Source organism: Urocitellus parryii, chromosome 8 (assembly GCF_045843805.1).
Source record: "Urocitellus parryii isolate mUroPar1 chromosome 8, mUroPar1.hap1, whole genome shotgun sequence".
NCBI lineage: Eukaryota > Metazoa > Chordata > Mammalia > Rodentia > Sciuridae > Urocitellus > Urocitellus parryii.
Window position 1 is genome coordinate 30,627,684 of NC_135538.1, and position 22,578 is coordinate 30,650,261.

Below are 22,578 nucleotides of genomic sequence, written 5' to 3' on the forward strand. Positions count from 1 at the left end.
GCTGGGGATGTGGCTCATTGGTTGAGTGCCCTTGAGTTCAATCTCCAGGACAGGGAAAAAAGATAGAAAAAAGTGGTCCATTTTACTGAGAAGAAGCATCCCTAGCAAGTACATGCAGATGCACAAATATCAAGATGTGTCCAGGATACAAAAGTGGAGGGATTTTAAGGTAAAAGTCAAAGAATAGATGCTAACATGTGGAGGAAAATGACAGACACTGATGTAAAATTATTTTTCCTATGCAGGTAATTATAGTACAGAAGATAATAGGGGATAGAAATAAATTGCACTGTAGAAGGTAAACATAATTTCCACGTTAAGTGGACATTAACACATATCTCCTGAGCTCCAAAAGAAATGCACAGATATTTTTCTTTTATTTTTTTTAAAAGAAAGGGTGTAATATTGGGTAATAACAAATAATTAGAATCTCTTAACAATAGAAAACTCAGAGAAGTGAAATCAGTACTTTTACTTATATTGAGTGATTAAACAGATATTAGAGTAAAAAGGAGGATTATATTGATATCCATAAAAAGATAATAGTTACAAAGTATACATTATGTAATAATTACAAAGCTTGAAAAACAGAAATCATTTTCCCTAAGGTTCCAAAAATATTTGAACTGTATCTTATTTTCTTTTGTTTCTGCAGTTTAAATTAGATATACTATATTTTTTCCTAGTGGCAGAAAACTTTTTAAAATTAAATATGTGCAAGGCAGTGTTAGAAACATGTTCATTAATAAAACAAATCTAGCTTTTTTTTTTATGTCTCTCCTAAAACTTGCGAAAAAATCCTCATTCAGTGTATATTCAGTAAAATATACAACTATATCTTGTTTGTCTCAAATTAATATAGAGTTTAAACAGGTCTTTCTACTCACTTTTCAGATCACTATTAAAAATCACTACATACTATAAAATAGAAGCAAAAACCTTGTATAGGAGAAAAGGACCACACTTTCAACAAAATTAAAACCCACACAACAAATGCTTTGATTTCCAAAGCAGAAATCAGATTTTCATGTCCTACTTTGGAGAGTTCTGAGGCTTTATTCTTCTCGATGCTCAAAAGAAGTGAATAGATGGTTCATGAAATTTAGGATAAAACAACTTTACACAGCCACAGCACTTTGTACAGAATTGTCACATTAAGAAATTCTTGGGGCTGCGGTTGTGGCTCAGTGGTAGAGTGCTTGACTTATACACATGAGGCATTGGGTTCAATCCTCAGCACCACATAAAAAGTAAATAAATAATTAAAACCAAGGTATAAAAAAAAAAAAAGTAAAAGAAATTCTTGCCTTGTCAGATCCCACCCTGACTAACTGTAATTTGAGTGCTTTTCACATAGTCAAATAGTTAAAAAATACATATAAATACACATATATAATATACATATATATAAAAACATATATGTGTAATCAGATTTTCCATTTTTTACTGATTAAAATAATTAGTATTTATAGACTAAATCCAGATCATGTGATTATTGTCATGTGTCAGTTGTAGCTACTAAGTCACTCTATGGCTGCTATCGTGCAACAACACCATGGCCTAATTTGTGTGGCCCACAAAGCCTGGCCAGTCATTTGTTTGCTAAGGTATGATTGTGTTCATTTTAAAAGGGAAAAATCTTAGTTCCCATATAAATCTGCAGATATAATGATGAAGTTAGGACTAAAGTGATAAAACATCTTAAATTACTTTAAGAAATAACGCAATGTATTTAGGAAACACCAATGTAGGATCTTAAGGCGATACTATTTATAGGTATTAAAACTACAGAATTAAAATTATTCTCAAAGTTAATGGAAAGGTCTTGAAAAGCCATTAAATTTATTTAGCTTATACTTTTTATTGGGATAATTTTACAAAGTGATTAACTCCAACAATAAAACTTTGAATTAAAAAAGTAAAACAGTTTATTCTCTGTGGAAGAGATTATATAACCAATGTGTGGTGTGTAACATAACAGTTGCCATTAAAAATTCAATAAAATTCCTTAAAATTTCCAGTATCAGTATGCCATTAAGACTATATCCCAATAACTGAAGTACATATAACACTTTGTTAAAAGTTTGCCTTTTTGGCCCATTTTACAAATTTCTCTATTCAACAAAAATGTTTATCTGACCAAATATTGAAAGTTCTTTAAATATAATGCAAATTTTTATTTTCCAACTTGCTTATTCATTATATAATTAATTATAGAAAGAAAGATGTAGCAGTATTTTTTGCCAAGCAATTTGTATACATTATCTAATTACAAAATGCTTTGCCATTATATGTTGTAGACTTCCTTTTTTTAGAGGAAAAAACTCATGCTCAAAGAGGTTAACTAACTTGTTCAAGGTGACACAGCCAGTAAGAGTAGTGCTAACATCTAGATCCATGGTGCTCCTGACACATAAGTCCTTTTCCTTCCACATGGCCATATAAGACATAACATTTACCCTAAGAATCAAGAAAACTTGATGGTTTACACTTAGAAAAATGTTTCTGCTTGAGGTGAGATGAAAATTCCTAAATATTGTTGGACATATACATTATTGTAATACATTAACATTACTTCAGAACAGTCAGTGAGCTATAATTTTTTTTTAACATATGCTTGTCTAAAAAATTAGCAAAGTGAGCTGAGCACAGTGGTGCATGCCTGTAATTCTGGCAGCTTGGGAGGCTGAGGCAAGAGGATTGTGAGTTCAAAGCCAGCCTCAGCAGCTTAGTAAGGCCTTGAGCAACTCAGTGAGATCCTGTCTCTAAATAAAATATGAAAAAAGGGCTACTGATAGGCTCAGGGTTAGGCACCCCTGGGTTCAATCTGTAGTATCCCCCCACCAAAAAAAATAAGATAAAAAACTGGCAAAATGAGAATATATCATAACACAAGAAAATTATATGAAATTTAAATTTTTAAAATTTGGTGGTCTATAAATAAAAGTCTATTGGAACATGGCCATGGCCATTCATTTTTACCCTGCTTACAGCTACCTTTGCACTTCAATGCAGAGCTGAGAGCTGAAACAGAGACTGTGTGTTCTATAAAGCCAGACACATTTACTATCTTGATCTTTTCCAAAAGGGACTTCTGCATTAGAATTAAGAAAAACTGAATCCTGGCAACTTATTTTTAAGTATGAAAAGTGTATTCCAAATGTGAAAATGAGAAATATTTGAAACTAAAACCATAAAAATATAAACAATGCACATAGTGGAGTGATATTTATATGGTGGTGATATTTTAATTTGATCTGAGAGCAAGGCCAGCCAAACTGTGCCTATTTTAAGTACTTGCTTTTAATGCATCTTTCCAATAAATATTAGCTCTTTTTTTTAAGCCTAAAATGAGTGTTTCTGCAGTATTGAGATGGTTTAAACATTTACATTTTGGTAGTATATTAATATTTGATATGGGGAAAAATTTGTGTGTGTATGAATATAAATATCTATAGATCAAGACATTTCAAGAGACTATTATAATTTTAAACATATAGGGGCTGGGGTTATGACTCAGTAGCAGAGGGCTTGCCTAGCACGTGTGAGACACTGAGTTTGATTCTCTGCACCACATATAAATAAATAAAATAAAGATCCACTGAAAACTAAACAATATTTAAAACATATAGTTTCATCACTGAAACTTTTGAAAGTAATATGATATTGACTATTGACTTTGAAATATTTATCAAAGTCTGAAAACTAGCTACTATCTTTTTGCCATGTAAAGAATTTAATTTAAATCCTAAAAAATCTATGGGTTATTAGGTAACCCATATTTTATATATGTTTACTCCTTCAATTTTTATATATGTTTACTCCTTCAATTTGATCTGATCAACATGCCTGTCGCTGGGTCAAATTAAATAAATTTTTTAGTCATTAGAAAAACCATGTGTGGTCCACGTATGTACCTTTTTGTGCCAAATTATGAAAAATATCAGGAAAAAAACCCACTGACATTCTTTACATTTAATCTTACATTCTTTAGAATGTAAGATTAGAGCATCAGTTGATAAGAAAACCACAGCCCACTGTTACCATAAACAACTAAAGGCTTGTTCACTTTTCTCCTTTTTACATACTGAACCCCAAGAAGAGGGGCAAACACAGAAAGAGCAACAGACAGCAAACCAGAGGGGCAAATCCACACACCCAAACGCATGCAGTGTACCATCGTCTCCCATACTTGTTGCAGAAGAGGGGGTGTTGCAACTCAGTAACCAGTCTGCTGTATTTAAAACAGTCATGTTGTCCCCTGAGAACAGGAACAGTATAAGAGTTCATTGTCTGAACGCCTGCTCAGTGTACATGAGTAATCTTCAATGTCTGTGCTGGTTTCTGACCTTTAGCCAAATTAGCACTGCACTGTATGACTTCTGTACTTTAGTGTACCCAGATCTGTTTTAGTTCAGTAAATATATGTACAGGACAATTTGTGAACTTCAAAGTCTGATTTCAGAGGATTTTTCAATCTTATTAGTATCCTATTTCAAGTTTAAATGTAAATGTTCATACTCTAGTCATCGATAAATATTCTTATATATTTGCAATCCCATAATTAATTAGCTGAAATTATAGATGCATGTTTAGAGACAAATAAACACTATAAACAAGGAGAATGTTAATCTACAAAGGGTTTGGTATAAAACATTATTAAGTACAGGTAAGTTGCAATGCACACAACTTGACAAAGAACAGTTTAGACTGCACAGTTATATTAAATGGGAAGAAGTGTAGCAATTTTATAGATATTTATTCAAAATTTAAAAGAAAATATGATGTGGCAAATGCTGATATCTGATAATAAGAACAGTTTACAAACTAAACCAAAATTCATATAAATTTTACTTTATTGATGAGACTAGATTTATAAGATTTTAAAATGGTTGTGAATAATTGAAATGCAACTTATATCATATTTATGAGAGTGTATGTATGTATATAGTCAATATATACATATGCTAGTAAAAGAATTGGATCATATGTTCTGACAAGTTGAATGCATTCTATAAAAAAATTATATTTAAAAAAACAGGATTTTAGACAGACTAGCTGTTGTTGTGGAATAATTATGGTCTAATGAAATGAGAAAGTATCTAGAAAAAATACAAATAAACACTATAAACAAGGAAATTGTAAAAATACAATCCTTTTTTAAAGAAGTGCTAAGTATTATGGTATTATTCTCTTTGAAAAGAAAATACAGCAGATATGCATATTTTTGTATTTCCAAGATCATTTTTAAGAAAAAAACATTCTCTATGAAAAATTTTGGGTAATCTCTTTTAAATCAAAATAAAACGCAAAAGTGGCATAAGTGGGGTGTGTGTGTGTGTGTGTGTGTGTGTGTGTATTTGTACTAACAGAGTTCAAATCTTTTGATAAAAACTTTTAAATTATTTGAAATATTTATAAGGAATAAGTGAAAACACAAAATGAAAACCTTCTGTAGGCCCTCAAAATGTTGCTCAGGACTATCTGTTCTCTCTGAATGTTTCCACTATGGAGGAAGAACATATATTTCAAGAAAATCAACAGAATGATAAATGATATACTAACTCTATATTCCTAGGATATAATGCTGAACTGATACTGATAATAAGATAATCATTTATTAGCAGAATCCTAATGTAAAATTAAAGCAAACAATGAGATATGATTCTGGGTATCTCTGGGGTGATACACTTACCTCCAGTTCCATTTGTAGTGACTGATGTGCTGCTGAGATTGGATTTATCCAGTTTGGAGCCACCAGCAGTATCACTAGGTCCAACGAGAGTATGAGGACTTGCTAGGTCCTGCATTTCCATAGACCTGTTGGAGCAGGAAGCAACAGAGCAAAAGTTGAAACTTCAAAAATTATTTTTTACTAAATTATATACATGATTCCACTTAGTACATGTGTGATCTCACAATAAATAAAGCCAATAGCTGAAACCTCTTTGTTAACCAGGTGAATATACAGTCTATTAAAAATAAATAAATGAATAAGAAAAGCTTCCACAGTGATTTAGTTCTCATAATTTGATTGTTATTTGTAATCCTAGAAGTATTCCACATTATGAAGAAAAATAGCAGACTCTTTCATCTTAGCAGTTGATATGAACATTTACCTTCCTAAATTGTTCACCTCTGATATAAATATGAAGAAACAGTGAAAACAGTCAATTCCCATAATTTGGCATACCCTGTCACCATTGAGGAAGAATTCAGTAACCAGAAATAAACTGGGAACTCAAAACCAGAACAGAAGCTTCTAGCTGACCTCGTTGACCTAGGTGGCTGAAAAATGAGCCAAAGGCCTGAGAGCTGGAGTTGTAACACTTCTAATATCCATCCAGGAACAGGAGACTTTGATATATGTTTGTTTCAGAGAATGTGCTAGAATTGAGACCCTAAATAAAACTGGGATTCTTTTTTTTTTAAAGAGAGAGAGAGATGAGAAAGAGAGAGAGAGCGAGAGAGAGAGCGAGAGCGAGAGCGAGAGCGAGAGAGAGAGAGAGAGAGAGAGAGAGAGAGAATTTTATAAAAATATTTATTTGTTAGTTGTCGGTGGACACAACATCTTTGTTTATATGTGGTGCTGAGGATCAAACCCAGGCTGCACTCATGCCAGGCAAGCGCGCTACCGCTTGAGCCACATCCCCAGCCCAAAACTAGTATTCTTAAAAATGATAACCCTCTTCTAAAAAGGAAGCTAGAAAAAAATTATTGCTCAGTGGTCCAAAGAAGCCAAACATGCTTTTATGAAAGAAAGGAAGCATAGATAAACAAAAATTGAGAATATTTTTTTTCATATATGACCTGAATTAAAAAGGAAAAAAAAAAATACTATGGTGTGATTTCAGCTGAAAGAAAGAAACCAAATGAAATCTCAGATGTGCAGGAGGGAATGAAGAGTAACATAAATGTAAGAATGCAGGTAAATGTCAAATATTATCTTCTATGCTCCTCTTAAATAATTAAAGACAGCTTTTTGAAGCAAAAATATGCTTCTATCTTTGAAGCAAAAATATGACACTATATTGTGAGATTTATAATATTCTATAGAAGTAAAATAAATGATAACAACACAAAAGATGGTCAAGTGAATGAAGTTGTATTTTCTAAGGTTTCTCTATTTGGCTTTAAGTATTATATTAAACTTGGATAAATAGTAAGTTTAGGGTACATAATATAACTCCCGTCATTAAATATTAATAAGAAAAATATCAATAAATATAATAAAAAGCCATTAAGTCAATTAAAATAAAAACATAAAGAAATGACTGATATCAATGAAGTCAGGAAAAGAGGAAGAAATAGCATATGAGAAAAATGGAAAATACACAGAAAAATGGCATACCCACCTAACCCCATGGATGATTACACTAAGTATCAAGGGATTAAACACTGTAACAGAAAGCCAAGGTCATCATCTTGTACTACACAACTGATACTCAGCTATAGGAGAGTTACAAGAAGCATTTTCAATATACACTGTAATGACACAGAGCACCACCCACACATTCAGATCTAGGTCTGAAGAACTCATTCCTATAGCTGCTGGGAGTGTTGCCAACTGATACCTCTCAACTGAGTTCCTTTCTAGGACTTGCTTCAACAACAGATTAATTGTGCCCAAGATCACATCCCTTCTGGGGTCAGCCAGGTCAATGTAGGAGTATAAACACTTTCCCCCGATACAAGGTGCATCCTAGTCTAGGGCACCCATAAAACCAGCTGAGCCTTTGTTGCAATTGAACCAAAGTCTCTTAGTCCAACTCTGCTTCCTTCCTTCTCCCCAAAGGTATTGATACTGAAAGCACATCCCAAATACATCCTGTGCATGAAATCTCCATGTCAGAGTTTGCTTCCTAGGAACTCTAAGAGTGAGAAGGCCCAAGTACGTTGAGAGTAAAGGGGAATAAAGGCAAATTATATACCATGCAAATGAAAATTAACAACAGAGAGATGTTTAGGCTTTAATGTTATCACACAAATAGGTTTCAAGATGATAGAGAGACATTAGAAAATGATGAAAACCAAATAAGTTTCTCAGGAAAACTGGACCATCCAAACTGTGCAGGTACTTATAAGCAGAACTTCAAATTACCCTGAAGGAGAAACTGACATAACTAAAAGATAAAACAGGCAAGTCCATAATCATAGTTTGAGCTTGCTTTTATTAATTTATTTTTGGTAGCAGGGATGAGCCCAGGGGCACTTAATCACTGAGTTACATCCTCAGCCCTTTTATTTTGAGACAGAGTCTGGCTAAGTTGCTGAGGCTGGCTTTGAACTTGCAATTCTCCTGTGTCCAGAACCAGTGGGATCACAGGCATGCACCACTGTGCCCACCATGGCTGGAGCTTTTATAATACACTTTTAATAATAACCAACAGAAAAAAATAGACAAAATAAGTTTAAAATGCATACAAAAGATTTGAATAGCATTATTACCAGTGTGACCTAATTACCAGTTTGCTTTAGGATGCTAACAACCAGGATTGTAGAAAATAGGCTAGTTTCAAGCATACCTGAAATGCACACAAAAGACTATACCAGTAAGTTTTAACATTGAAATCTTGTAAAGAATGATATCTGATCACAATGAATTAATTTAGAAAGTAAAGGTAATAAAATATATATAAAAAATCCCTAACATTTGAAATTGAAACACCATATCTAAGTAATCTCTAAGTCATAGAAGAATCCAAAAACAAATATAAAAAATAATTAGGACAAAAAAATAATGAAAACTTTAAAACCTGTGTTATATAAAGTAGTGGTTAGTGAGAAATGTATATTAAAAAGGACAAAGTTTTAGAAGTATGTGATCTAAGTTTCTACCTTAAGAAACTAGAGAAAGAAAAACAAATTGAAGAGGAAATAAGTAGATTTTTATTCTTTTTATTTTTATAAAAAATAAAAATTTGTAGGGAAGAAATACATGAAAAAGGCATAAAATTTACAAATCCAGAAAATGATCATTAGAGATACTAATGACATTAAAAGGATATAGAAATATTATACCAGTAAATTTAATAATGGACAAAGTTGGTGACTTTCTTGAAAGACAGTGTTATAAAACCTGACCCCAATAAAAAAAATTGAAGATCCAGAGCATGTGTGAGGCATTGAGTTCCACTCTTAGCAATACACACACACACACACACACACACACACACACACACGAACAATTGAAATATAAACGATCAACTGAAGAAACTGAATTATCACTTTCAGAAAAGAAAACTCTAGAGCAATATGATTTCCTTAGTGAATGCTAGCAAACATTTTAAGAAAAAAATTTTAACAATCTTTTACAATTTCTATTGGACAAAAACAAGAGAGAATGTTTTTTACTATTGTAGTAGACCAGAATGACCCTGACCCAGAATCTGACAAAGATAATCTCAAGAAGAAAGTTATGGATCCATATTACTTATAAACAAAGATGAAAAATATGGAACCAAGCATCACATCCAATCCAACAGTAAAAGGATAAACACATCATGACCATGTGTGATTCATCCCAGGAACGCAAAGCTGATTTAACATTTGGAAATCAATGTAATTCAATATATTAACAGAATATTATTTCATGCATACAAAAATTACTTGACAATATTCATCATCCATTTGTGTCTAAGTTCTTGGCAACCTAGGAAATGAAGCATTTTCCCTTCATCTGATAAGAACTGTTTATGAAATATCTTCAGTTTATATCATATTTAATGATGAAATATTAAATTCTTTCAGCAATGAGGCAAAGATGTCTGCTTTTCTCTCTTCAGCACATTTTACTAGCAATCTTGGCCAACACAAGGCAAAAATAAATAAATAAAATGGTGAAAAGTAAGAGTGTAGAGTTTAGAAAGATAAAACTATAATTCACATATGACATAATTGTTTACATAGAGAATTTTAAGAAATCTATCAAAAAAACTCTAATATTACCCAAACTGGTAAATAAATTTATCAAAGTTACATACATAAGGACTTTGCCATTACTAAATAAAACATGAACTAAAAATATCTGAAACTTCAGCAAATGCCTCTTCAAATACTGAAATTTCAAAATAGTGGTTATTCATCTTTAAGAAGCACTGAACGGTCAGACGCTCAAGTGTCAGGCAGAACTTTCCTATTGGGGAAAATAAACAAAACAAAACAGAAATGCTATGCTTTAGTCTCTACAGTATGTGTGTGTGTGTGTGTGTGTGTGTGTGTGTGTGTATACACTCAAATATATAATGTTCAGAATACTATAAATATCCTGAAACATAAGCAGCAGAAAATGACCGGTACAGTGGTACATGCCTGCAATCCCAGCTCCTGGAGAGGCTGAAGCAGGAGAATGGCAAATTTAGGGCCAGTGTCTGGGAACTTAGAGAGAGACCTTGTCTCAAAATAAAATTAAAAAGGTCTGGGAATGGAGTTCAGAGGTTAGAGCACCCTTTGGTTAAATAAATAACTAGTACCTAATCAAAGAGAGAGGGAGAAGTGGGGGCAGGGGAGTCATTCCTAGTAGAGAGTAAAAAATAGTAAATGGCAGACCTGAATATGGTCCAGGTTTTGGAGTTATCCAATGGGGCATAGATGAGCCTCCATGCCTAGATACAGAGTTAAGTATTGTGGCCTCAAGGTGCTGGGGGAGGTAAACACTGTTTCTACAGATCTACTGGGAAAATACAATTGGAAATGAACTCCTGGCTTCCCCTAGACTCTGCCCTGTGTACTGAAAAAAAAAAATTATTTGTACCCTAATAGTTTTTCTGAGCTCTGTGAGTTCTTTTAGTCAATTAACATAGCTAAGGGTGATCTTGGGGACACCCCACGCACAGCCCTACAGTTATTGAACTGTATTTTCACTAGAGTCATTAACTAGTCATTAACCTAGTGCATCACTAGGTGCACCTCAACATAAGCACATAACTCTCTTCTGAACTGATGCAATGGATACTTGGAATTTGAGAGGATGAGGAAGCTAGAATTTGTGATATGAAAAAAAAAAATTGTGGTTGGGACCTGCTCTAAGGAGTTGCAGAAGTCTGTACAGAATGTCCTGGAGATTCTACTGAATATTAAGTGGTGCCTGTTGAGGGTAAGATTCTACAAGGCCGGGCAATGAACCATCAGGGACCTGGTAAGCAGAACAATTCTGAGAAATGACACAGAGTCTCAGTGACGTTGGCTCTTAGTGGAAAATCCCATAAGAGCTCAGCTTCAGTTTTTGGCTCCAGTGAAATCCAGACTCCTGAACAAAGTTTACAAACAACTCTCAATAAAGCCAAGCTGATCTATAAGCAAGTTAATGGTCTACCAGAGCAAGGAGAACACTTTTTAAAAGAAACAAACAAACAAAAAAAAATCAAGCACTCAGTACTGTAAAATCTCTTATTATCTAATTAAAAATTATTAGGCATGTAAAGAAGCCAGAAATACAATCCATTAAGCAGATAACATCAGAAAATAAAAAAACAAAACAAATTCATGAATAGCAAAGCTGATGGAATTAGCAGACAATGACATGAAGATAAAAATATTAAATACAGTTAAAAAGTGAAAGGCAAGTATGGACATAGAAGAGAAAAGTAAGATATCAATAAACTGAAAAGTTGAATCGAAAGTTGCAACAAGAAAACTTTTACTGGAGAGAATTAACAATGGATTATAAAAAAAAGAAGAGTGACCTTGAAAATAAAACACAAGAAAATATTATTCAACCTAAGAATAAAATGAACAGCCAGGCAAATGGTGCACACCTGTAATCCCAGCAACTCAGGAAGCTGAGGCAGAAGGATTGCCAGTCAGCCTCAGCAAATTGAGGTGCTAAGCAACTCAGTTGAGATCCTGTCTTTAAATTAAAAAAAAAAAAAAATCAAAATAGAGCTGGGATGTGGCTCAGGGGTTGAGTGCCCCTGAGGTCAATTCCTGGCACCCACACCACTACCACACAAAACAACAACAACAACAACAAAAACCAACAATGAATTTACAGAACCTTTGTGTGCCTGGGAATAATATCAAGAAACTTCACCTGTGTGCAACTGAAGTACCAGAAAGAGAGAAGAAGAGAGCTGCCGAAAAAATATATTTAAAGAAATGAAAGTTGAACATTTTACAAATATGTTGACATACACCATTGAAGCAGGATACACTATATATGTGTGCACATGTGTGCCTCTACTCACATGAAATGCAAACTTGGGTACATCACAAAATACATCATTCAAAGCCAGTGATAAAGACTAAAAATTAAAAATAAAATAAAAACAATCAAATAAATAGTTCACAGACTTTTTTTTTTTTTTTTGGTGAGAAATAATGCAAGCCAGAAAACAATGGGATCAAGATGGGAGGAAGAAAATATGTCACCTTAGAAGTTTATATCAGGGAAAGATATCCCTCAACAATGAAAGTTAAACAAAGATTTTTTTTTTTTTTTAAATGACCTGAAGAGCCAATACAAGAATGTTAAAGGAAATTGCTCAAGCTCAAGAGAAATGATCACACAAAGCCAGGGATTTTTCTCAGTTTTATTCACAAAAGAATTCTGAATGTCTGAACGGGTATCTGGAACACGGTAGTTTCTCAACAGATACTTGATGAATGAATGGACGGATGGCTGGATGAATAATATGATGTGTCACACATAGCTATCTTAGACAAAGCTGTGAAATCAAGTGTAAACAAGGTAAATTTAAGATGTTTTAAAGTAGGAAATGAGTTTTAATGGCAGTCAGGAATCACAAGATTTACCAACTTCAGTGAAAAGAAAAGAAAAACATATATGAAATTCAAAAACAAGGATGATGTCAAAAACTGTAAGACCTAAAAAAGTAGTATCTGTTAACAGACTTCATTACAGTGAACAATGATTTCATTATCTCCCACAGGACCTACTCAGCCCAAAGACAACGAATTCACTTAAAGTATTTTTTAAGTTGTTGATGGACCTTTATTTTATTTATTTATATGCAGTGCTGAGAATCAAACCCAGTGTCTCACACGTGCTAGGCAAGTGCTCTTGAGTCACAACCCCAGTCCTAAGATATAGAATTTAATGGATCAAGTTAATGATTGCTCACTACATGGGAAGCTCTGTCACAGGTGTTGGGATTACTGAGTGAAGCAAACATGGTCTACCTACCCTCAAAGAGCTGACAATCTAAGTTGAATAGGCAGAGTCTGTGCATAGAAACTTAAGGTTTAAAATAGTAAGTGTCCACTGAGAGGAACACACAAAGCCATGTGAACTTTTAGACTCAAAGTTTCTGGCTGGATTAGCTGAATTTTGATGGATTCAAATAAAAGATCCTAGGGGAGGCCTCTGGTCAATGGTATCACTGAAGCCCCAAAGTAGTGTAGGGGCTCCTGGCCAACTTGGACCACGTGCAAAATGAGTAAGCCAGGAAAATCAGTCAGGAATGAAAGAATGGAGCACACACCACAGAGAGGAATGAAGAGGAAATAGAAAATGTTACTTCAGCAAAACAAAAAGATCTCCAGCAAAATAAACATAGCCTTAGCATGTTACATTCCAGTGCACAGGAAACCGAAATGCAATTATTTGGTTCTTTACAGTTTAGCCTTTTTTGCTCAAATTTGTTCTAGTGGGTTAGTGTTTCTTACAACTAAAAGATCCTTAAGAGAACAGAAATGTATTATTGCTACCAAGAATATACAGTAAGAATATTTCTGGACTTCCTTAAGTATGCTATGTAATTAATTTAGTCATGAAACTTCAGATACTTTTGAAGTTCAATTTACACAAAATATATAAAATGTGAAGTTTACCTTAGGTTTAATAAAACGGAATAAAATGATTAACAGGCACTAATTTTTCCTGAGTACATTTTGCATGATACATTCTATGCTTGGTACTTCATACATATATTATCTCCTTTCATTTCAAAATTACCCACTGATATATACATTATTTTCAGCCTTTTCTAGATGAAGAAACTGAGTCTCAGAGAGGACATACAGAATGCTAGCAACACTAGAGAAATTGCACTCATTCATCTACGATGCCAGAACCCACGTTATATTACACGTTGTTTGTTTCTAATTTTTAAGTGATTTTAATTCTTCCACATTGCAAAACCATATCTCTGCAATAAAACACTTTGAGAATATTTTTCAAAAACTTAGCATCTACTCTGCTAAATCTACCTTGATCATTATGATACTTAAAGTTGATCCTCTTTCCCTCCCAAGGTATCTATTTCCACCCCTTTTTAATGATCTTCATGTCATCAGGCCATGTAAATACTAGCATCTGTCTGGACAATATAAAAAAGTGAATTTTTCCACAGATATAAAAACTCACTTACAAAAACAAATGAAAGAATTTGGAGGATACATGCAAATAGCGTATTGATCCTTTATGCATATTTTTTTTCTGCAGTATAGGTGCAATGTATTTCTATTAGCATGACATATCTTCTTCAAACAAAGGAAGGGCAAGATGTACATTTGTGAACTTTAGAATTTACTCTGACTCAGAAACCATGAATCATTCTGCACAGATCCTGGTAATGAGTCATAGCCCTGTTTATTTATAGACTAGACTGACTCCATCAGTTAGTTGTTCATGACCCAAGAAATGCAAAAGCATCCTAGACTCTCAAAGATACTCTCATGCCAGCTTTTCTTCTTTGCATAAATTAGGCAGTACGGATGTATGGTTTATTCCCCGCATTCTCAGTCCATTTAATTAGCAAATTTGCATTTTTGACCAGGGGAATGAATTTAAGACAGGAGTTCTGGTATTTGATTTGCTACTAACAACCTTTTCTGTGCAACAAAAACTTCAGCTGAAAAGTAAAGCATCTGCTTCACCCTCAAGTAATTAAAGTATACAGCTCTATTAGAGCAGGGATTGCTTTCTATTTTGCTCATTGCTTTCCCCCTACTTTAGAATAGTGCAGTGTATTTAGTGTATGCTAATGAATAGGACTAGAAATAGTGTATGCTAATAAAATAGGACTAGAAATAATACAGATGAAATGATTTGAATTATTTGGACTCAAATGTAGTTCAGCAAATAATTCTTGAACATCTAGAAACACAAAGTATCATAAGAGAGCTTTGTAGGCTACTGGTAAAACTCTGATGAGACTGTGTATACAATTTTCATTTTATTCCATGTGAAGTTTGAGATGTCTCAAATGAATGAGGTAGGTGTGTGGGGAGAGGCAGGGACTCTGCATGGACACAAAAAGAGTTTGTGAAAAATAAATCTAATAAAGCAACTTGGTCAACCTACATGAGGTGAAAAAAACACAAGAGCAAGTCCCCACTGGTGCCAGTTCCTATTTCCTGGGAAAAGGACAGGCCTTTAGAAACATCAGGTAACAATGCCCAGTCACCATGTAACAACATACTTCAGGTTAGGAGACACAGCTCCTCTGCTGCAGAGTGCTTCATCAGTGACGATGTGGACAGGCACCGCCAAAAGGGGGACCTCATTTTCATTAAAGGACATCTAATGTGCTTTCAGAGACTGAGATTCAATTATTTTAGCAGGTAGATAATTTGATTTGTACCTAGTGTGTCAGTCCTTTTTTATTTTTAAGTTCCACATTCTACTCTTGCAAAATTCTCGTTTGTTCATCTTGCATAATATTTGCTCCTTATGAGGAATGTATTTTCCTTGAGGACCTCACCTACCCATGTTCCCCAACACAGCCAGATCTGAGGTCAGTTCTGGAGACAGGAGACAAGGGACTTCAAGACGAAGACCAGGGACCAGGGAAGTAGGCTATGCAAAAGAAGGGGAGCTGTTCCCGCAATCTGCCACCGACCTCATGCCTGTCACTGAGGCCAGCATGAATGCTTGCAGTGCAAGTGACCCATCTGCCAGGGTGACCTCAGGCCCTGGAGCAACAGCAAATAAAGCCATGAACATACTGTTCTCTGGACACTTTCACAGTCCTTCCTTTCCAGGGCTTGCAGCTCTCGACCTGCGACCTGCAATGCTGGCCCTTTCTTAGCTAAGACTCTTTAACAACTTATTTTGCTAAAACATGTTCGATCTTCATTCCGCCAAGAATGTGAGTAAATATTTCAAAATAATAGGAGCATTTCTCTAACTTTTGGTTTTCAAAAGGCTCTCTTCATTGGAAAACAAAGAACTCGACAAAAATCCAACAGATCCTCCAAGCATTATTTGAATGGTACAGGAGTCAAGTTTCTGTCAGATCAGTTACAAACCATGGTTAATGAAGCAGGAAATTATTTTCCTCTAAGCAAGTAGTAGGGTAAAGCCAGAAGGCCACAACCAAAACATTTAATGCCATCAATTATACTGAGAAATATATCAAGCCCTTTTCTAAGAAAATATATTCCTCGTAAGGAGCAAATATTATGCAAGATGAACAAATGAGGATTTTTCAAGGGTAGAATGTGAAACTTAAAAATAAAAAAAAAGTACTGACACAATAGGTACAAAGTCAAGTTGTCTACCTATAAAAAAATTGAATCTCAGTCTCTGAAAAGACAATAAATATCCTTTAATACAAAATGTCATATTATGCTTGAGGCTGAGTGCATTGTTAATCAAGCTTGAGTTTTTAACTCTATCTCTGCCATTGGTCAGCCATGAGACCTTAGGCTCACAACATTCACTGTGGGAATTAAATGAGATGACTCACATAAAGAACACAGAGCTTGGCGCAGGGTTTACTCTTCATACATATCAGCTTCAGCTATAGGCACTTTTGCAACACGGACCATAAGTGTCTGCTTTGTCTGCTTGAAGACTCACTTTTAAGAAAACCTGTTTCTTGAGAGGCAGCTATATCATTTGCAGATAACTTATATTGCTAGAAAGTTTTCTATCCATGGTGTCCAAAACACAAGGCACCCATCGACACATGTCAAGTGTAAGGCTTTTTTTCATAGAAGACCTTTTCCTCATCAATAAGCGGTCCTGACCAAGAGCCCTCCTCCTCTCAGGTGAAGCCTCTCATGTTTCTTCAAGGTGCTTGGGTCATTGCAAGCTCCTTGACCTGCCTAGTGTTCTCTTCTGAAGACATTCCAGGTCCCTTAAACCATGGGACCCACAGGTATATCATTATGGTACAAAAGATGAACAAGATAAGCAGCCTGAAGAGTGTGTGATATTTGAGAGTCAGAGCTCTAGCTACAACCCGAGCAAGGAAGCCCTGACGTCTGTGTCCCAGCTGATTCTTTAGAACCAGGTATCTTCCCAGCAGCTACACATGCATTTGATGTTTGGAACACAAGTGAACAGCTTTTCATGTGTTCCTCCCAAAAGCCATGTTGTTGGTCTGAATCCCTTGTTTCAACCTGTCCTGTTAAATTCTGATTCTGCTCTTTGTTGTACTCTTTCTCAGTGCCATGTCACCCAAACTTGTTTAGCATGACTTCAATGTCTTTATCATACAGACAGGATGAGCAGGCCAATGTCACGGACAGGACTTGAAGACAGCACTAGAAGGTCACCTCCAGATTCATATCATCTCCTTGGTAACAATTCTGGAACTAATAGTGGTACTACCTTTTAGTCTATTTTTCTCTTTCCTTCATAAATATATCAAAAGCCTGTGACACATCATTTTGTTGGATTCTGTGTGTATCCAATGTAATACTAGTACTACTACCACAAAACTAAGAGGTTACTATGGTATGCCTCCAGTTTCTCTAGAACTTACACTGGATTCTAAACTGGTCCCCTAATTATTTACATTTAATTATTTTACAATTTTGTTTTACAGCCAATCCGACACAAGATGTTCAGTTTTAGAATTTATTATGTCCTCTAAAGAAACAATTTAAAAAGTGATTTTTCTTAAGTAAATATGATTGATAACATATACAAAAAGAAGGTGCCCTAAAGATATTGATATGAATTGGAAATCAGGAACACGAGTGTAAGTCTATGATCTACTTACCACCTTGGAAAAGGTCAATGGGCGTGTGTAGAAGTTTTCTAAATATCCTCTTGGGTTTATAGGACTCACTAAATAACTCTGAAACTCTTCCATACACAGGCATTCTCTACTCCTTCCTTTCTCTGCCAAGACATTCTGTATCTTTATGAGGTTACTCAACCCATTCACTTTGAGCACAAGGAAGTTAGCACCTGCTATGAGGAATCAGAATGTGAAATGTGATGACCGGGCCCTGTGATAAGTGCCTGACCTTAACAAACAAAAACAAAACCACTGAGAAAAAAAATAAAAATGCAGTAACATGCAATCCAGTGTTGTGAGGCCCTTCATAGAAGCCAAAATCAGTCCTGCTGGAAGTGGTGCTTGAGACTGTGTACAATGGGGCAGTGGCTACCGGATGATAGGCAATGGCTCGGTTGCCCCATCCTCTGACACTATAACATGATAGTTTCCCAGGAGGAAAAAAAAAAAAAAGTCAGCAAGTTGTGCTAGCGATAGGAACCTACAGTCCATTTCTCATCTGGCGTAATAGTTCACAGATCAGGTCCACACACAATGTAGTGCCCTGGAAATCAACAAGAGTTCAGCACTCTGAACTGTGCCAAACAGCAAGATGAGGATTGAGGCTGGTATAAATATTCAATTGGGAAGTTATAGCCAATCGCCCTGCACTGTGTGTTTAGTGCAACTCAAAACTGCTCCACCTGGTCCCTTCTGGCTCCCTCGCAGGCTGAGCCTGGGAGATCTTTTAATTTGCTGCAGCACCAGGGGGCCAGGCAGGAGGAATGACAATACATATGCGGGGATTCAATTACAGAGCTGTCTTTCTCCCAGGTGGGAGGCAACACTGACTGCAGGGAATTCAATGCTTCCTTAAGGTCCCTCAGGAAAGAATCCATGGTTTGCAAATATTGGGATGATCTGCTCTCCAAATAATAATAATAATAATAATAATAATAATAATAATAATAATAATAATAATAATAAATTAAGCAAACTAATACTTCTTTAAGTTTAGGCGCAATCTTTACATTTAAACTGTTTTCCAAAATAAAGTCTTTCTGTATTGTCTGCCTTGAAAATACAGATGGCAGCTTCTAAATTCTGAAAAAAGCTACTGTTTAGCCTATATAATGTAGAGTAAGAGGAGCTTTGAGATCACTAGCCCATGAATGTCACTGCTGAAAAGGTTTTTAAACATTGCATATATTTAGATGCATTGAACCATGAATAATTAAGGGCAACATGCAGTGTTCTAAATTTAAAGCACTTGAGTAGTTCCTAGAAGCTGACAAAAATTATTTACCATGCAATCATTTCTTTACAATAAAATGCCCCAATGTCATTCATTTTGGGGACATTGATTTCAATTATCGGTGGCAATTTGTCAATGCTGAAGAATGAAAGTGCACTTCATGTTTCACCTACTACAAAGCAAACCCACCAAATCAAGAGTAAGACTATACAAACACGGGCAACTAGAGTTCCCTAAAATACTTCTACATGAATAGTTATGTTAATCATCAACAAAAATAATCTATTTATAAAAATAGGTTTGTCAGTGATATTATAGACTGTCCTCAATTTATGATGGGGTTACATCCTCAAAAAACTTATTGTAGATTGAAAATATCATTAAGTAAAAATTCATTAAATCTACCTAATCTGTGGAGCATTATAGCTTAGTTTAGCTTACCTTAATTGACCAATTATATTTTTTCATTGTGTGCATGTATGAATACTTAGTAAAAATCTATTACATATAATTGTGATGCATCAATAAAAATAAGTAAGTTAATAATAAATGAAAACCTAAAAGTAATGACATACACAGATGGAGGAAGGAGTTTTAAAAATAAACTGGAGTATTGCGATTTTTTTAAAAAAATGTGCTTCTACTAACCTATGATCCAGCAAAATATAAAGCCTATTTTATAATAATGTGCCAAATATCTCACATAATTCTTTGAATACTCTGCTGAAAATGAAAAGCAGTAGTATATGGGGTTGCACCAATGCAAAGTCAAAAACTATCTAACACTATAAATCAAGAAACATCTATACACAAGCTTCTCAGGCTTTCTTCCAAACTCCCTGTCCTCATTATCCTGTTTCTATGCTTAAGTAGCTTTGCTTTATTATACACCTGATGCAAAAATTAAAAAAAAAAAAAAGTTGCACTTGTTTCAACTCTGTCTCCCAGGATGACACTTGCCCTAATAGACCCTTTTCTTCCATGGCAGTTAGATCACCAACTCACCAATCAAACCATCCTCTGTTCTAAGTCCTCCTGCCTTCCCAGTTCTCTTAGAGTCATTCAGAACTCCTCACTTGACCCCTCAGACCTTACTTCTTTGCAGGAGACATGATGCCCCATTTCTCTGACTAACTTCTAAGGGGTTCCTCTCACTTGCACTTGTAGAGCTCCAATACCTACATCCCATCTCGGCAAGCTGATTCTAACTGGTTGTTCTTCAAACATGTCCAATGCACTTTCAGAATAGGACCTCTGCACTTAATGTTCACTTTTCCTAGAGCATGGTTTCCCAGCTGTCCTTCTGTTTCTATGTTCAGACATCCCCTGTTCAGAGATCCCTTCCCACCCTTCTTATAGAAAATAGCATCTCTTCCACTCAATAATTGCCAGTTATCCCAGTATCCTGTTTCATTCTTCTATTATTTCTCTGATGTGCTATATTTCCTTCTTAATCATCTCTCCATACAAACAGGGAATTTTTATTCATTGCTCTATCTAAGTATCTAGAACAGTGACTGGCACATAGTAAATGCTAAATTAACATGTGTTAAATGTATAATAAGTTTTCCAATAATTTCAGTTGACCTGCCAGGTCAGACCTAGTTACCTAGGCTTTATTGCACTGATCAATCAATATCACTCATTTTTTGATGGCATAATTTTATTGTTTTGTACACACCCCCCATTCTCCAATAAACAAAATGATACAGTTCCAGTATAAAGAATTATATAATTTTGTTGACAGAATCTATAATATTTTTTCATCTTTAAATATGAGAAATAGATTAGGAATTATTCATCTCTACCATATTTCAGGCACTGTGCTTTCTATAATTCAATAAAACATCATTTAATATGCAATTACAAATTGTCTTGCATCCCCTTCAAAATAATTTTAGCCTAAAGCCAACCAATGAGAAAGAATATATAAATTCTCTATTTTTGTGGCCCAAATAATCTACTGATGGCTTAGTGAAGTATGTAACATTTCCAATCTTTCCTAAACACACAAAAAAATATGTCATATTCTCTTCTTTAAAATTTTTCTAAAATCCACCAATTCTATGGAATAAAAATACATCCCCTTTCTCTTCTTTTGCTGAGAACTGACAAAGATCTTGAGAGTTGCCCAAGTTCACATACCTGGTGGCTGGCAAAGGCTTCATCAGAACCGGTTTGAAGGCACTGTTATCCATTTGCTCCTAATCAAGCGTTTTTCAGTCATTTCTTTTTTCCCTGAATTCTTACCTTGACTCTTCTTGGGCACTTGTCTATGTTGATGGATTCTCCTCCCCAGGCTTACCTATACAGTGATGTCTGTTGCCTGGTGATTCAATCATGATCCACATTCCATTTCCTTTGACCTAAAAGAATCTGGAGTTTGGTTTAGATGCTCATCTCTCCCCAACACAGGTGATGAATTCACCCTCAGCTCCAGAAGAGGGAGCCCAATTTGTCTCCTAAATTAATGGTTGTTTCAGGATTCACTGGGTAATCAAATATGTGCCAATAGCACATGGGAGCGTTTTTTTTTGTTTTGTTTTGTTTTGTTATATTTTTTGGTGACTGTGGATAAGTTTCTCTTTCTTCATCTAGGAGAGCTCCCATAGCCAAACTGGCTCTTTGGCTGAATGTGAGTGAGGGAGCACGTGGCCCTAAGTTCTACTTTCAGTCATGCTATCACCACAAGAGAAGCAAATGTAGGGAAAATCCAAGACTGTGCAAGGCAGAGCTAAAGGAGACACACACACAAAAAAAAGTTTCTTGATGAAGTTCCTGAGTTCCTGGAGGCCACTCTACCTCTGGAATTCCAACTATGAGAGCCAATAAATTACCTTATTGTTTAAAGCTGGAAGGGCCTGGTTCTCTATTACCTGCCCTTGAAACCATTTTAAGCGATACAACTACTGTTTCCTGGTTTCTTGACGTCAAATCTGGCCATTAATTTTCATTCTTCTTTTGGGTTATTCTTGTCTTCTTAACCTTTAATGTCCTTATCTTGTGACCTGGGCCCTCACTGCATCTTGCTCAAGTAAACACCTTCTGGGGAAATTTCACCTGTTTCTATGTCTTTGACAAATATTCTTTTGTTGCTGTTGATCTATTCCAAATCCATCCCTCCTCAGCCCTCATATCTTTTCTGGTACCAGTCCTCATCTGCAGTGTTATCCTGGTCATCTCCACAGGGATTTTTTACCAAGTCTTCTGACTTGTATGTGCACAGTTAAACTCATTATCATTCCTTTCACATGTACCTATACTATTATCCTTAACTAAATATTAAATTGGCAACTGAAATCAAAACTTTAGGTGAGTCCTCAAGCCCTCAATCTTTACATAGTTCTTTTATGCCATCGATGTTTCTGCATAAATATCCATTCTAAAATATCCACTTCTATTCATCCT

General features: G+C 35.1%; 1 protein-coding gene across 10 annotated transcripts in view; it reads right to left on the minus strand.

Moving 5' to 3' along the window:
- Eya4 (EYA transcriptional coactivator and phosphatase 4) overlaps window positions 1-22,578 on the minus strand; it is a 269,696-nt gene that overhangs the window by 65,001 nt on the left and 182,117 nt on the right. For 8 of the 10 annotated variants that reach the window (XM_077802152.1, XM_077802153.1, XM_077802154.1 and 5 more), the window contains 2 exons: window positions 5,696-5,820; window positions 4,193-4,261 (listed from right to left, as the gene is read on the minus strand). In XM_077802152.1, coding sequence (XP_077658278.1) covers window positions 4,193-4,261; window positions 5,696-5,820 — 194 coding nt within the window. The remainder of the gene's footprint in view (window positions 1-4,192; window positions 4,262-5,695; window positions 5,821-22,578) is intronic. The other 2 variants (XM_026380622.2, XM_026380630.2) reach the window with 1 other exon arrangement.